Source organism: Pteropus alecto, unplaced genomic scaffold (assembly GCF_000325575.1).
Source record: "Pteropus alecto unplaced genomic scaffold, ASM32557v1 scaffold61, whole genome shotgun sequence".
In the NCBI taxonomy this organism is placed as follows: Eukaryota; Metazoa; Chordata; class Mammalia; order Chiroptera; family Pteropodidae; genus Pteropus; species Pteropus alecto.
The window spans coordinates 4863760-4878489 of NW_006434835.1; the positions used below are offsets into that span (position 1 = coordinate 4863760).

General features: G+C 51.1%; 2 protein-coding genes across 12 annotated transcripts in view; both read left to right on the plus strand.

Moving 5' to 3' along the window:
- Positions 1 to 154: 154 nt before the first annotated feature.
- RRM2 (ribonucleotide reductase regulatory subunit M2) lies at positions 155 to 5088 on the plus strand. Its single transcript, XM_006910229.3, has 8 exons — positions 155 to 497; positions 776 to 892; positions 1456 to 1589; positions 2217 to 2311; positions 2441 to 2574; positions 3480 to 3584; positions 3664 to 3777; positions 3858 to 5088. Exons 1-8 carry the CDS (start codon positions 255 to 257, stop codon positions 4008 to 4010), a joined length of 1095 nt encoding a protein of 364 aa, XP_006910291.1. The 5' UTR covers positions 155 to 254; the 3' UTR covers positions 4011 to 5088.
- A 942-nt stretch (positions 5089 to 6030) lies between these two features.
- LOC102895581 overlaps positions 6031 to 14730 on the plus strand; it is a 13825-nt gene continuing 5125 nt past the window's right edge. For 5 of the 11 annotated variants that reach the window (XR_003045842.1, XR_003045843.1, XR_003045844.1 and 2 more), the window contains exons 1-3: positions 12473 to 12991; positions 13206 to 13333; positions 14107 to 14304. The gene's annotated coding sequence lies outside the window, so the exon portion shown is untranslated. The other 6 variants (XR_003045846.1, XR_003045848.1, XR_003045847.1 and 3 more) reach the window with 3 other exon arrangements.

Here is a 14730-nt window from a genome sequence, read left to right on the forward strand (position 1 = left end):
CCGAGCCGGTGAGTCAGCGGCGCCGGAGCCCAGGGAGGTCAGTCGGGGCCGCGAGCGCCCGGCGCCGGCCCTGAAGATAGGGGGCGACAGGTTGGCGCCAAAGCCCCATTGTCTCCTTTCAAACCCTGACAACTTTCCGGCCCCGCGCCTTTCCCGCCCAAGAGCTCTTTCGCTTTCCGGCCGCTCTCCCTGCCCGGCTCCTGAATTTCACGGAAAAATACGTGGATGCAGCCGACGCGTCGACAGCGAACCACATGAAATTGCCGGCGGCCGAGCGAGTCCGGCCTGGGAAACGGCAATTTCATATGGTTCGCAGGATGCTTAACATTTTCATGACTTTCTCGCCCCCTCAGAAAACTAAGGTACCTGCCCTCAGCGTGCAGGACGAACCACTGCTGAGAGAAAACCCCCGCCGCTTCGTCATCTTTCCTATCGAATACCATGATATTTGGCAGATGTATAAGAAAGCTGAGGCTTCCTTTTGGACAGCCGAGGAGGTAAATCAGATCCCTGAACTAGGAGACCGAAAGTTGAGGCGTTGCCCTAACTCCAGGGGAAGACCCCTGCAGGAGCGGTCATAACTTGTCTGAAATACACTTTTCTCTCCTTGTTCCTCTCTGGGCCGGCTGCCCACTGAGGCTGTTAGATGGTCTCAGTGGCCAAGGGAGCTCTGAGGGGTATGTGGGTCCAGCGGTGCCAGTAGACTTAACGCTTAAGAATGATTCATACGTGAGGTCCTGTGTGTTTGAATCCCTTGTGAACTTCTAATCTTCAGGTGGATCTTTCCAAGGACCTCCAGCACTGGGAAACCCTGAAGCCTGAAGAGAGACATTTTATATCCCACGTTCTGGCTTTCTTTGCAGCAAGTGACGGCATAGTAAATGAAAACTTGGTGAGTTGTCCCAAAATAAAGTCTGTGTTTTCTCACTGCAAGCTGTGAGGGAGAACTAATTCTCTCTTTCCTTGTCTTCTATGTTTTTCCAGTCCAGGCATATCCATAAGCTAGTATTTATGTGGGATTTCCTGATTTATAATATACTTTGTTGTTATTTCTTCCTTATGGCGTTTTTCTCCAACCGGAGAGGCTCAAAGACAACGTTAAGTGGTAATAAATAGGTTTACTCCTGAGGATAGCACATTTGCTCTTTGTGCCTTTGCCGTTTTAATCATTTGGTTGCCTTTATGGCTTATTGTGAGTGGATCCTTCTCAATGAATCAGGAAAGAGGGAGTCAATAACCAAGTGTTCTCAAAAAGCTATAAAATTAGGATGACCTATTTCCCGACCTGTAAACTGAACATATGACATAAAATGTCCGGCTTTATCACGGAACAATGACTTATGCAGAGAAACGAACCTTAAAATGGAAAGGGCGTGTGATGCAACCGCTTGTCCTTTGGCCAACTTGCGGCCGGTAGATTTTCCTCAAGCTGAACTTTGATGCATTTGACACTAGGTGGAGCGGTTTAGCCAAGAAGTTCAGATCACAGAAGCCCGCTGTTTCTACGGCTTCCAAATTGCCATGGAAAACATACATTCTGAAATGTATAGTCTCCTCATTGACACCTATATTAAAGATTCCAAGGAAAGGTGAGTATTTGGGTGGTATGCCAACAGTTTTAGGACTCACTAATCATTTATTTGAGGTTCCGAATTCAAACAGGGGTAGAAAAATGACTCTTGAATGACTAAATCAATGGAATTCCTAGCACCCAATGTCATATCTGTTTGAGGAAGAAGCCTAAATTCACTTTATTATTAGCCAATCACTTAAAGTTATGATGAGGTTACTCCGTTTTTACAAGTGGAAATATGCTATTGGTCATCTAATCTTATGCCGCCTTTTGAGAAAACATACTGAGGCTCTGTATGATGAACTAAAACCTAGACCTAACAGTTTTCACTCATAGATCTTGATCTACAGTATGATCCGGGACAGGGTGGAGTTGAAATAATTAAGCCAATAAATGCTCTTGGTGTAATGGACTAAGTTTTAGTGTTAGATCTTGGGGCTCAATACGAACTAACAAATACCTAAATTTTTATTAATGTAAACCAAATAAATGTTGAGATTTAAAAGGAACAGTGAAGGAGAAAGCAAACCAGTAAAACATTTCAGTTCGAGCCCCAGTTTGGCTTTGGTCCCAGCTCACTGATTCTAGAAACTTATGATAGAAGGTCTTTGCCAGAATTGCTCACGCTCTGTTTGCCTATCAGGGAATTTCTCTTCAACGCCATCGAGACGATGCCTTGTGTAAAGAAGAAGGCGGACTGGGCCTTGCGTTGGATTGGGGACAAAGAGGCTACCTATGGTGAGGCTACCTGTGGCCCTCTTCACACCTGAGCTTCATTTTCTAAGTGACATTATTGGTCTGGTGGCCCTTCCTATGAAAATGAACAGTTAACTCACTAGAAATATTTCGGTGCTAACTCTTCAACAGGAGAACGTGTTGTCGCTTTTGCTGCAGTGGAAGGAATCTTCTTTTCTGGTTCTTTTGCATCGATATTCTGGCTCAAGAAACGGGGACTGATGCCTGGCCTCACCTTTTCCAATGAACTTATTAGCAGAGATGAGGTGAGTCTAGCTCAAGTAATAGGCTAATCCGCACCACAGACACCAACTCTTAGGCACGTTCTCGTGTTCACTAAAGGGGACCCAAGATATCAGTTTGCCTTAGATCCACATTTCACATGTGAATTCAACCATATACATACTTGGCGGGGAATGAAATTTTTTAAATAACCTACCAAAATTATTTTACTCGTATTCTCAGTATATTACAGTACATTTATACGTAGGTATTTCTCTATGGATGATGTGATTTTTAAAGGGATGTTATTTTTCCTGGTATTCTGTATGATCGGTTCTGTACTTCAAAGTTAGTTGATGGGCATCTCGTTAAAATGAGAACCCATTCTGGTCCAGTGTGTGTCTTCGAATGCGCTTGGATTAAACTGCAAATAGCAGGGGAAGGTGCCCAGGTTTTCTAGTTTAGGTCACATCAGCATTACTTGGCGTTTAATGGACCAAGACTTGCAGACTTGATTCACTGGAAATTGCATTACTGATTTCCCGCGTGTTAGGTTGTAAATCTAAAATGTTGCCTATTCAGAGTTTTCTTTACTGCTCAGCATAGTGGCAAAATTGGAGCTCTTGACTATAGAAGGGAAGGATGCTTGAGGTGAAAGTTCTGCTTCCTCCCTTTGCCACATCACAGAGGAGCGAGGACCAGACCCGGCCCCGCCCGTCAGCATCTAGGTGGCAGCTTAGAGAGCCTTGGGTGTGGCCGAGCTTCTCTCTGTGACATAAGCAGAGTAGGCAGCTGTTAAACTGGTCTTCCTTTCAACAGTTTAAACACTTTTAGCGTGGCTGAGCAAGATGTACAAGAACGCAGAAAAAGATAAAGCCATTTCCTCTTCTACGCTGGTGATGGAAATCTTCTGGCTTTATAGTGGCTGACCTTAAGCTTTTTCTTCTAGGGTTTACACTGCGACTTTGCCTGCCTGATGTTCCGACACCTGCTACACAAACCTTCGGAGCAGAGAGTCAAAGAAATAATTATCAACGCCGTTAGGATTGAACAGGTGGGTGATGTGTCGTGCTTGCTGGGAGAAGGCGTCTTTAATGCTTCTGTTTTACTGAGCAGCTGTGTCTGGTCCCCAGGAGTTCCTCACGGAGGCCTTGCCAGTGAAGCTCATTGGGATGAACTGCACTTTAATGGAGCAGTACATTGAATTCGTGGCAGACAGACTTATGCTGGAGCTGGGTTTTAACAAGGTAAAATATTGTTCTTAGCCCTCTGGTTCTTTTAAAAAACTGGTGTCTCGTATTTATGTTTTGCTGTGAACCCTTTTCAGGTCTTCAGAGCAGAAAATCCATTTGACTTCATGGAGAACATTTCACTGGAAGGGAAAACTAACTTCTTTGAGAAGAGAGTGGGCGAGTATCAGAAGATGGGAGTGATGTCCGGTCCAACAGAGAATTCTTTTACCTTGGATGCCGACTTCTAAATGAACCGAAGGTGTGCACTTCGCTTATTTTTCTCCCCTTCTCAGCAAAAGAAAAACCCATTTGAACTGTATCGACCAGGTATCACATGAATTTGTTCGTAACGTTCATTAATGACATCTTTCAAACTGTAGCTACCTCGATATTAGTCCTATTAGTTATGCGAGTGGTGTCACCTAGAATGAAAGTTTAGACAAAAGCTATTCTGATGAAAGATTTTGTCTGTGTTTGGCTTTTGCAAGCAGGCTGGCTGTATGTGACTTCACTGCGCTCTTAAGAGGTCCTGGCCTTAGGGTGCGGACTCGGGCGAGTCTCATGAGCGGGGTTAAGCATTCAGTCACCACCCCAAGGCCACTGGAAGATGCCAGCCTCGCTGCTACAAAGCAGATTTTAAAGTTTTACTTAGAAAAAAGTGGCACTTTACACACAAATAACCATTGTTTATATTGTTGACATCAAGTCCTGACTTACCTAACCGGTTTGGTTTCTGTACCAAATACAAAGTATTCTTTTGACCACTGATGGGAGCTAACTCAAAATTTACTGGGTGACCAAAATAAGTTAGATCTATGTAATCTAAGCATGTTATTTCTCTTCTTTATTTAAAGAATTGGAGTCTCTTTTCATCAACTTTAAATTCAATCCTGTGCATACCTAAGTATTAGCCAGTTGTGTTACGTAGAGAATGGGTCGTGTCAGCCCAGGTTGAGTCCTGGGATAAGAGATAAAGGGCAGGAGCTTCTGACTTAAAGCATTAGGAATTGAAATGTGATCTGGGCCGACTGCTGGTACCGTGGGTGTGTGAGGGTCAGTATCATTTCATTTCTCAAATAGTATTTTCCCCAACTGCGACTTGGTATAAAAGATCCTTGAAGACTCATCATAGCTGGGATCTAATAGTATTATAAATTGATTTTCAAATCATCCTTGAATGAAATGACCCAGCTAAGATCGTGCTCCTATTTAAGTGGTAAAACCAGGACTGGAATTGGCTCTCCAAAAATTGTTTATTCTGTGTGTAAATAGGTACTATTGTTTTAATAATACATTTATGTTACTAGCTGTTTTAAATCAGAAAAAGTTTTTTGCTCTATTTGTCTTTTTAGATTATATCAAGTAGTTTATACTTTGAAATAATTACTCATCTTACCGTACTTCAAAGTTAGTTGATGGGCATCTCGTTAAAATGAGAACCCATTCTGGTCCAGTGTGTGTCTTTGAATGTGCTTGGATTAAACTGCAAATAGCAGGGGAAGGTGCCCAGGTTTTCTAGTTTAGGTCACATCAGCATTACTTGGCGTTTAATGCACCAAGACTTGATTCACTGGAAATTGCATTACTGATTTCCCGCGTGTTAGGTTGTAAATCTAAAATGTTGCCTATTCAGAGTTTTCTTTACTGCTCAGCATAGTGGCAAAATTGGAGCTCTTGACTATAGAAGGGAAGGATGCTTGAGGTGAAAGTTCTGCTTCCTCCCTTTGCCACATCACAGAGGAGCGAGGACCAGACCCGGCCCCCCCCTGAAGCATTTCTAAGTCTTTTAAATTGGATACTGCACACGTGTTGAATGGTGAAGATAAAGCTGTCTCAGTGGATGGGCGTGATGAGGAGTGGCCCGGGGAGGGCGGCGGTGGTCCCTGTGGTGGAGGGGGCCCGGGGCCTGGCCTTTCCGGTGGTGCTGCTCCCGCCCCCGCCCGTTCCCACTGGGATTCCTGCCTGGCCCAGAAGGTGCAGGCTTTGCCCATCTCCCTGTCTTAGCGCGTGGCCTCCGAGGTTCGGGCCCTTGGTGAGTGGCCGCTGAATGAGGAATGGATTTGAGCTGAGTGTTTCGAGGTGGATACTGTCTTGGGTAAGAGTGTGTCCTGTGTCCCGGAGGAACCTAGCGGAGAGCCGTTGGCACCCCAGAGGTGCTCAGTGAATGTTGCTTGATGCGCAATGTCAGGTTGGAGACACCTTTGGGGTTCTTCAGGGCGGCCTTGCTCTAGGGGTCACCGACTATTAGAACAGCCTCCCCGTTGGAGGAACCTAGCGGAGACCCGTTGGCACCCCAGAGGTGCTCAGTGAATGTCGCTTGATGCGTAATGTCAGGTTGGAGACACCTTTGGGTTCTTCAGGTCGGCCTTGTTCTAGGGGTCACCGACTATTAGAACAGCCTCCCCGTGGGCAGCCCACGGTCGTGTTGCCACTTGGCGTCCACCCGTGCCAGCTACCCGTGCTCTTCCTAGAACACACCTCCATGCTTCCCTCAGGCCCTGCATCAGGGTTGCTGTGGTCAGGCCAGTGCATCTGAGTTTCAGGCATTTGACAGATGCAGAGACTCGTGGGCCTCACCTCAGAGCATCTCATAATTCGAGATCCGGATGAGATGGACTCCTTATACATAGTTCAAACCAGTGATTTCCAACTCCTGGCATGCATTATATTTACCCACACACTTGATCCCGGCCACTTACGAGGCACTTTTCATTGCATGTGAACATGGCTTCTGCTCACTTGGTGTGGCCAAGCCTGGCTGCCTAAAGCTGACCTTGAGAACCTTCCTCTGGCCAGGGAGCCATTTCTACATGTCACTGAGTAGCCTTGCCAGTGCTGGTCTGAAGAGCCCACTGACGCTCTGTGTATGCTCAGCCCTCAGCAGCTATGTGGCTTTGAGGCAACAGGATGGCATAGCTTGGGCAGGTCAGACCAGAGAAGACTGGTAGGATTGTACCCTATGCCCCACCCCTCTGTAGAGGGGGCCACCCTGGTGTCCTGGGCACTGGAGAAAACGTGGTCAGTGGTGTCTCCTTGTCATTTCCGAGAGGGGACTGTTCACATCAGGATGTTTTATGGGAATGGTTGCATCCATTGCTGTGGATAAGGGTCAGTAACTGGTCACCTCGGCTTGGCTGTAAAGACTCCACTGGCTCCTATATGACAGACTAAGGGACTCTGAAAAACCTTCCTGCTTCAAACACCTGCCAATGATAAAGAGTTAAATGGGTAATGATTTCTCAAAAATTTCCAGATAGTGGAGGAGACAGTGAACATGGAAGCCTGAGCTTAAAGTGGCCCTGGGGTGGTTATCAGTCCCTTATGAATCAGATGGTGGGGGCCCCAAACCTCTTTGGATTTGGAGGGATGGGTTGACCTGCTCTGGGGGAAGAGTTGGAACCAGAACCTCTGCCTAAAGCCAGATTCCCTCCCCCGGCCCCAGTGAAATGAGAGCCAAGGGAAAATTGTACCAGCCCGGGGAGGGGAAGGGTTCATCTTTCTGGACTCAAAATCAAAACCCTAGGCCTGCACCTCACAGATCCGTGGTCTGAGAACTTGTAGAAGATTCCTAGCCCCAACCCACTGCATGTGATCCCATGGGTGGGGCTCAGTCATAAATGACAGCATGTGATGGAACAATGGGTACAAAAATCTTTAGAATTTATGGCTAGGAAGATAAGAATATGTGATCCAAGGGGAAAATGAACCCAAACCTGCAAAACGGTACTATACAGGTGTTTAAAAAGAACCCCCTAGGATTTCTACAACCCAGCAGCCACTGGGATTGCAACTTGCTTGGTTAAGATTAATCGCAGCTGAAGAGAGTGGTTTGGAAACATCTGTCTGAAGAAATTGTCCAAAAGTACATGGGAAAGGACAGGAGAGATGAAGGTGCCATGGGAGTGTGTGTTATTTCGAAGGGAAGTTGGACAGACAATGAGGTGACGTAATTTTCCAAAATCGATGACCTTGGAAAGACCAAGGAAGCCAGATGTGAGAATGTGCCCTGTCTAACCCCCACGCCGCCCCATTATCCAGGCAGGGCCACCAGGCTGAGGGGCTGGCGTCCAGCGTAGTCCAGGCAGGTGGAATCTGTCCACAGCAGCCTGGGGACAGACAAGGCGAGGAGACAGGCCCAGATGGTAGCAGGTGAAAAGAACCAGGCGGGAGAGACTGGTTCTGGCCATAGGCTGATGTGTGGACATCAGGTCCTAGTTTGGGGTGAGTAAGCCTTGCTGGCCATAGCCTACCTGACCTGAGAGTTTAAAGGATCAGCCACAGGCTCCCTGTGAAATGGGGAAGCCTCTTTCTGTACTGCTCTGATTGGACAGAGGTGGGAGAGGGGCTGCTGTCTCTCTGGCTTTGACAAGATGGTGTCTGCTTCGGGAGTGGGTAGGGCTTTAGAAAGGCATGCTCTGTCCCCAGAGGCCACTGACTGATCCCTGTTGCCCACTCTCAAAAGTTCCCTGGTCACAGCCACTGGGATTCCAGACTCTAAGCAACGAGGACCCGGATCCTGCCTGCTAGAGCCAGGCTCAGGACTTGGGTTGAGTCTGAGGGTGGGGGAGGCCTGTTCTACCCGCTGGCGTTGGTGTTTAGGGAACAGAACGCCACCTGCAGCCACAAAGGGAGGCCTGTCTGGAAAGGGGGTCCATACACGAGGACAGGAGAGCTGACCTACAAAGAAATGGGGTCCTCACGACTTTGTTTTCTAGATCCAGCTGTGCCTAAATTCCACACTCCAGACTTTTCACTTAAATAAGCCAATAAATTCCTAATAGAATCAGGCTGAAGTTCCTACCGCATGCCACAAAGAGTTAAACCGGAAGGGGCCCCACAGCTGGGAGTTTATCTGGTCCTCAGTCACCCTGGGACAGGCAGATAATTAGCCCCATTGTACAGATGTGGCCGAGAGGCTCAGGGAGGTCACAGTGCCTTGCCAAGGACCTTGCAGAAAAACGGTGGGTACTCAGGACTAGAATTCAGGTGTGCCGGCCCCATGGCCACAGTCTTGTCCCTTTCCCACATCCCCTCCTTGATGCGAGAACAGGGACCCCGGGCCTGGCTCCCCTGTGTGCCAACTGCGGTGGGGAGGCTGCGCTCTGCTGTGTCCCTGTTGCTGTGGCCATGTGGCCTCACTGGGCAACAGCCTCTCCTATTGTCTGTACTCAGGCTTCAGATCTGGGGACACACTTCCCCTTTGCTTCTGCCTAAGACTCCCAAGTAAGGTCGCAGGCCTGTGACAGGCCACACACTCCTGGGAAGGCTGAGGAGAGAGCTGGGATCCAAGGTTTAGTAACGGGCTGGGTGGTGGAATATGGAGGGTTCCAGCTGTTTCTAGATAGTGCCTGGAGCAACAGCTGCCTTCCCGACCCTCCTGCAGGCCCCTCCCACTTGCTCCCCGAGGACCCAGCTGAGCTGGGACTTGCCAGCAAGACTGATGACTCCCGGTGGCTGAGCTGCATTTCCTCACCCCAGAAAGCCCCTTGGCTCCTGTCAGGGCAGGGACAGTGGCAGCAAAGGCTGGCTCTAGGAACTATCAGCGTGAGAAGTGGGTGACTAGTGCCGGCATGTTTTTTTAAGCAGCTTTCTTGAGGTAATTTACATACCATTTCATTCACCCATTTAAAATGTGCAATTCAGTGGTTTTTAATATATTCGCAGGGTTGTGGAGTGACCATCACCAGTCAGCTTGGAACACCCTCACTCCACAGAGAGACTCACACCCCTAAGGCTCCCTCCCTCTCTCTCTCATACCCACCCCCGCGCCCCCGGCCGCTGGCAACCACTGAGAGTTGTTCTGTCTCCATAGATTTGATTTGGCACTGTTTTGAGGCAATAAATAGAAGTTACTAATGGAAAAGGCACTGGATTTTATTTCTAAAATATTATGTAGAATGTTAGAGGCAGCAAAGGGGACGGTTTTGCCTCGGTTTTGTCTCTCAGAGAGAGATTTGATTAATGTTTCAGAAAGCTTTTTCCCTTGGCATATTAGAAAAACATTTTGCATTAAAAAGGATTCGAGACATTGCCTAGAGGGGGACTCTGCCTACTGACAGCTGGTGAGGTGGCCGGTAGACATCATTCTTTCCTTCCTGATGGTCAAACATTAACCCAGCTGGCCCTCTGAGCTGGGGGTGGGGCAGAAGGAAGGCCTGGGGTCAGATTCAGCCCACAGCCGGTTCTCCTACAGACTCCAAGCTAAGAATGTTTTAAAATATAGCAGAAGAATCATAATATTTTGTGACACGTAGACATTATATGAAACCCACATTTCAGTGCTGTTAAAAAAAAACTCAACTGAGTCAATTTGAAGATCTAATTGGCTTTATTCAACCATTCATTATTGGGGCAGCATCCTATCTAGCAAAGAGAATCTCCTAGGAGCTGTACAAAAGCCAGGGTTTTTACAGGCAGAAAGAGGGTGGGACAAGGAAGTTAAAAGAGTGGATTATTTCTGGAATGGACACCTGCCCTCAGGGGAAGGCAGAGGATCCTATCAGGGGCTTAGTCACTGGTGCTCACCAGCAAATTCCACCCTGGTTGATTCAAAATCCCTCCCTAGGGAGAGGCTGAAACTGTAAGCCAGGGGTTAGGTCTCGGCGGGACCGCGAGACTCTGTTTTGGGCCTGTCCTGTCTTGCCTTCGTAGTGCCCGTGGGTAGTTTCACGGGCACACGGCTTTCCTCTGTCGTCCATGGTTGCTTCGGTGTGGCCTCGGCAGGGCTGAGTTGTGGCACAGAGGCCATGTTCTATCTGCATGTATGATCATTTCTGCGTGGACCGTTCCGAACAGCATTCGAGGGCCTGAAAGTGAAGCACGACCCGGCCTTGAAGAGTCCATGGTCAAGTCAGGAGGCGGGAAAGTCGTAGGTGGTCCAGCACGGCGGTCTGGGGCCAGCAGTGCCCACTTAGTGACTGTGTTCGCTTGCTAGGGCCGCCATGACGAGCCACCCCAGGTTGTGGAGCTTAAACCACAGGAATCTATTTTCTCACAGCTCTGGAGGCTGAAGTCCGAGGCCAAGGTGTTGGCAGGGCTGATTTCTCCTGAGGCCTCTTTCCTTGGCGTGTGGATGGCTGTCTTCTCTGTCCTCACCAGGTTGTCCCTCTGTGTGTCCGTGTCCTAGTCTGTGTCCTAATCGCAGGTAAGGACGCCAGCCAGATTGGATTAAGGCTCGCCCATATTTAACTTTCATCATCTCTTTAAAGACCCTCTCTCTAAAATCAGTCACATTCTGAGGTATTGGGGGTTGGGACTTCAGCATATGCATTTGGGGAGGATTCAATTAAATCCATCTCACTGAGCTGGTTGATAAATATAACCATCCTTAAAAATTAAATGACATAAGCTTACAGTTGAATAAGTTAACATTAAAGACAAGTATAATAAATACTCAAAAATCTTCTTTACTACATGTTACTATTACCTGTGCTCCTGAAGCTGTTTGTACCTGTTCTGTCTCTGTGGCGGAAATAACTGTATAACGTGTGTTATTGAGAATCTCTCTCCAATTCCATGACGTTGCCTCGGTAGCTCAGAATCAGCTTTGGTGGGAGTGTTTATACCGTGGAGATTGGTAAATGCTACAATTCAGGGTCCCCCCCCCCCCGCCGGAGAGCTGGTTGTTAAACGTTTACCAGCACACACCACGGATGCAGGGTGTTCGGGGCTGAGGCAGAGGCCAGCCTGGCACCATGAGGGCCACTGAGGAGGATGCCAGGCCCTGGGGAGTAAGCAAGGGTTTTGCAGACCAGGGATGCCGGTTGGCACCTTGGAACGTGAGTAAAGGTTGGCCAGATATGGAGGAAGAGGGGGCGACGTGGGTTTGCAAAGCCCCGAGGCAGGAGGGGGCACCCTGTGTCTGGGGATGGTGTGGGTGACGGCAGCTTCGTGCACCGGCCGCCAGTGGGAGAGGAGCTGTGACGGGAAGGTGGGCAGGGCCTGCAGCACCATGGGATGGAGGTTCTTCTTGATCTGGCAGTCACGGGGAGCCACAGAGGGTGTTGGAGCCAGAGGGGGAGGGACAGGGTGGTGTGGGTGGTCCCTGGCTGTGGGTGGGGCTCGCGGTTGGGCCTGTGCGTGGAGTGGGTGCGAGGGCCCTGTGACCAGCTTTCTCTGTGGCCTCTGCGGGCGGCAGGTTCTCGGTGGGTGCTCGCTGAATGGCCGACTCATCCCATCCGTTTTGGGGTCTGTAACAGGGGCTCAGCCGTCCACCTCCAGTTCGGGCTGGAGCTGGCGATCGCTACATGTCACGCAGAAGGGAAGTGGCCGAGTAGATCGTGGGGCCCCCCACCTGGACTACTCACCGGGCATCGTAGGCGGCCCGCAGGAAGGTCACGTCGCAGCGAGGAGAGCTGCCGGCGGAAGAATGGCACCTGGGACGGCAGGGCAGGTGCCGTGTGCCGTGGTCGCGCCGACGTGGCAGCTCGTGCACGCCTGGATCAAGACGGGCGGCGTCACGTCACGAAAGGAGAGGCGAGAGCTGTGTCTCGGGGTGGCGGGCTGAGAGCAGTTTTTCTTTCCGTTCTGTTGTTCCGTGTTCGGTGTCCCTGTCACAGACATCGGAGAGCAGTTGCAGCAGCTGAGGGCAGCACCCGTGTGGGCAGATGGCCCCCGGAGGCCTTCGAGGCAGAGGGAACCTGGAGGCCGGGCAGGTCTGGAGTTTGGGTGGGGAGGGGGGATTCGGGGCTCCTCTCCTCTGCAGTTGCCCCTGGGGGTTGCCTGCGAGGCTCAAGATCTCCCTGAACGAACCAGTCACTTCCAGCCGAGTCGCTTGGCCTGGGGCGGTGCCAAAGTCCTCTGCAGGTCAGAGACTCTTGGTGCCTAATGGATGCCGCCAAGTCCCCTCACTGTGTACAGGCTCTGCCAGGGGCTCCGAGGGGTCACGTCTGCAGGTGGCAGAGCCAGACTTCACCTGGGGTGTCGGGCCCTCAGTCTCCTACCCCCAACGGGTCCTCTTTGGAACTTCAGAGAGTTAGTGCCACCAAGCCACACACAGTGACTCTCGCCTTGGGCTGCGCGAGGATGAGGTCCCTGGTATGACTGTGGCCTCTTGGGGGAGACTGTCAACGCTTGTGAGCAGGACCCAGGTCCTCCTTTCGCACCCCTAGTCACTGCCAACGGAGGCCCCGGACAGGGATAAATCCTTCTGCCTGACTGAATGGAGGGAGCCTGGTGCCGAGAGAGCGTGCAGTAAAGGGTCACCTGTTCCAAGGTCACAGGAAGGAGGGTAATTAGCACCAGGGAGGGGCGAGGCAGGGGGAGGGGGAAGTGGGGGGGGTGCTGTTTTAGGACCAGAGATAGTGAGCACAGGGCGAGACACAGCAGTCAGGAGGAGGGGTGAGGCGGGGTGAGGCGCGGGGCTGGGAGTTCCGCTGAGTCGCACGCTGAGTCTGAGTCGCATGTATTTAACAAGAGCCCTACTCTGCTTCCTCTCTGCTCAGGTGCTGCGCGGACGAGAAGCAGAGCGGACGAAGGCCAGGCCCTCGTGGAGGCTGCGACACAGAACACAGCCCCCTAAGGCGGTGACAGTGCTGGAGGAAATGCAGGCGCGGACGCGGTCTCTCACACGGTTAGTCAAGGAGGGCTGAGCAGAGGGGAGCTGGAGGAGGAAGTAGGGGACAGACCGCATGCTCAGCGGGGGGAAAGCATGTTTCCAGCAGCACGCTTGCTCCCCGGGGGTCCAGTAAGGACCAGGGAGGGAGTCTCTGCTGCTGGTGGGGGGCTCTGAAGTCCCCTCTGGGGCGGGGCTTGGCAGCGGCTGAACGGATCCCCCAAAGGGTAGTGGACCAGCACCAGAAGCAGCGACATCACCTGGGTATCTGCTAGAAATGCCAGTTCTCAGGCCCACCCCAGAGCTGAGCCAGAAGCTCAGGGATGGGGTGCTGGTGGCCGTCAGGTCTCAGTCTCTGCTCCAGCGCTTCCCGGCTGGGTGGCCCACTCAGGTCTTCCTTCAGTGAGTGGCCCCAGGGAGCCTAGGCAGTAATTACACCCCTCCCCCACCCCATGGACCCCCATTGGTTTGGGTCTGAGAGTCCATTTTCCTGGGAAGCCACTTGGTCTGGGAGAGGGCGGGTGGGGGAGTCGATGGAGGGAGAAGCCGGGGGTCGGGTCAGGCTTCGTCACCTGTCACCTGTCAGCTGGCACTGTCAGAACACCAGGCAGCGGTGCGGGGTGCAGGGGTTGGGCCCCGCAGAGGTTTTCCAGACCCCAACTCTGGGTTTCTTTTTTCGTCCTTCTTGGGTTGTGTCCTTCAAAGGCGACATCTGAGCGGTGGAGTCGGGCCCCCTCGCTCCTGCTCCGCCCTCTTGGAGGAGGAGTCTGAAGGTACCGCCCCCTTCTCAGCGCCCTCACACCTCAGTCCCCGCTGTCTGGCTTCCTCGCTGACCTCGCACTGACCCTGTGTCCCCAGGAGGCGGACTTTTGCTTTCATTTCACCGTTCATGGTTCTGAGCGCTTTTCACACGCCGGCTCGCTCATCGCTCATCGCTCATCGCTCATCACCATAGCCCTTCACGGGGAAGGGACTGAGGCTCAGAGCCGGTGAGTGACCGGCCCAAGGTCACACGGCCAGTAAGGAGGGGAACTGGTATGCGAGCCGGGCAGCCCGGTTCCAAGTCACTCGGAACCTTTCTGTCCTGTGCGCTGTCCCCTTGTGGCCAGTGCCCCCGCTTCAGCTCTCACCGAGTCCACTTGTTTCCGTGACCCGCACCGGCCTCGCTTTCCTCCTCCGGACCGATGGCTCCTTCTCAGTCCCTTTTGTCTTTTGCCATCCGCTTTGCACACCCGCCCTCCTCTCTCTACTCCTGCAGGGTATTTTCCTGGAGCCTGTTCACACCTGTCTGGAATCACAACTCTCTCCTCCACGCAGGTTTTGAGTTCCAGACCTAACGTTCAATGGGACATCTCCACTTGGGTGTCTCATGGTGTCCCTAACTGCACCCCAGATATGCTTGTCATCTGCTCTTT

Coding starts and splice junctions, on each gene's coding strand:
- RRM2 (XM_006910229.3), top strand. CDS start 255: ATGAAATTGCCGGCGGCCGAGCGAGTCCGGCCTGGGAAACGGCAATTT. Junction 498..775: donor CCTTTTGGACAGCCGAGGAG/GTAAATCAGATC, acceptor TCTAATCTTCAG/GTGGATCTTTCCAAGGACCT. Junction 893..1,455: donor GCATAGTAAATGAAAACTTG/GTGAGTTGTCCC, acceptor ATTTGACACTAG/GTGGAGCGGTTTAGCCAAGA.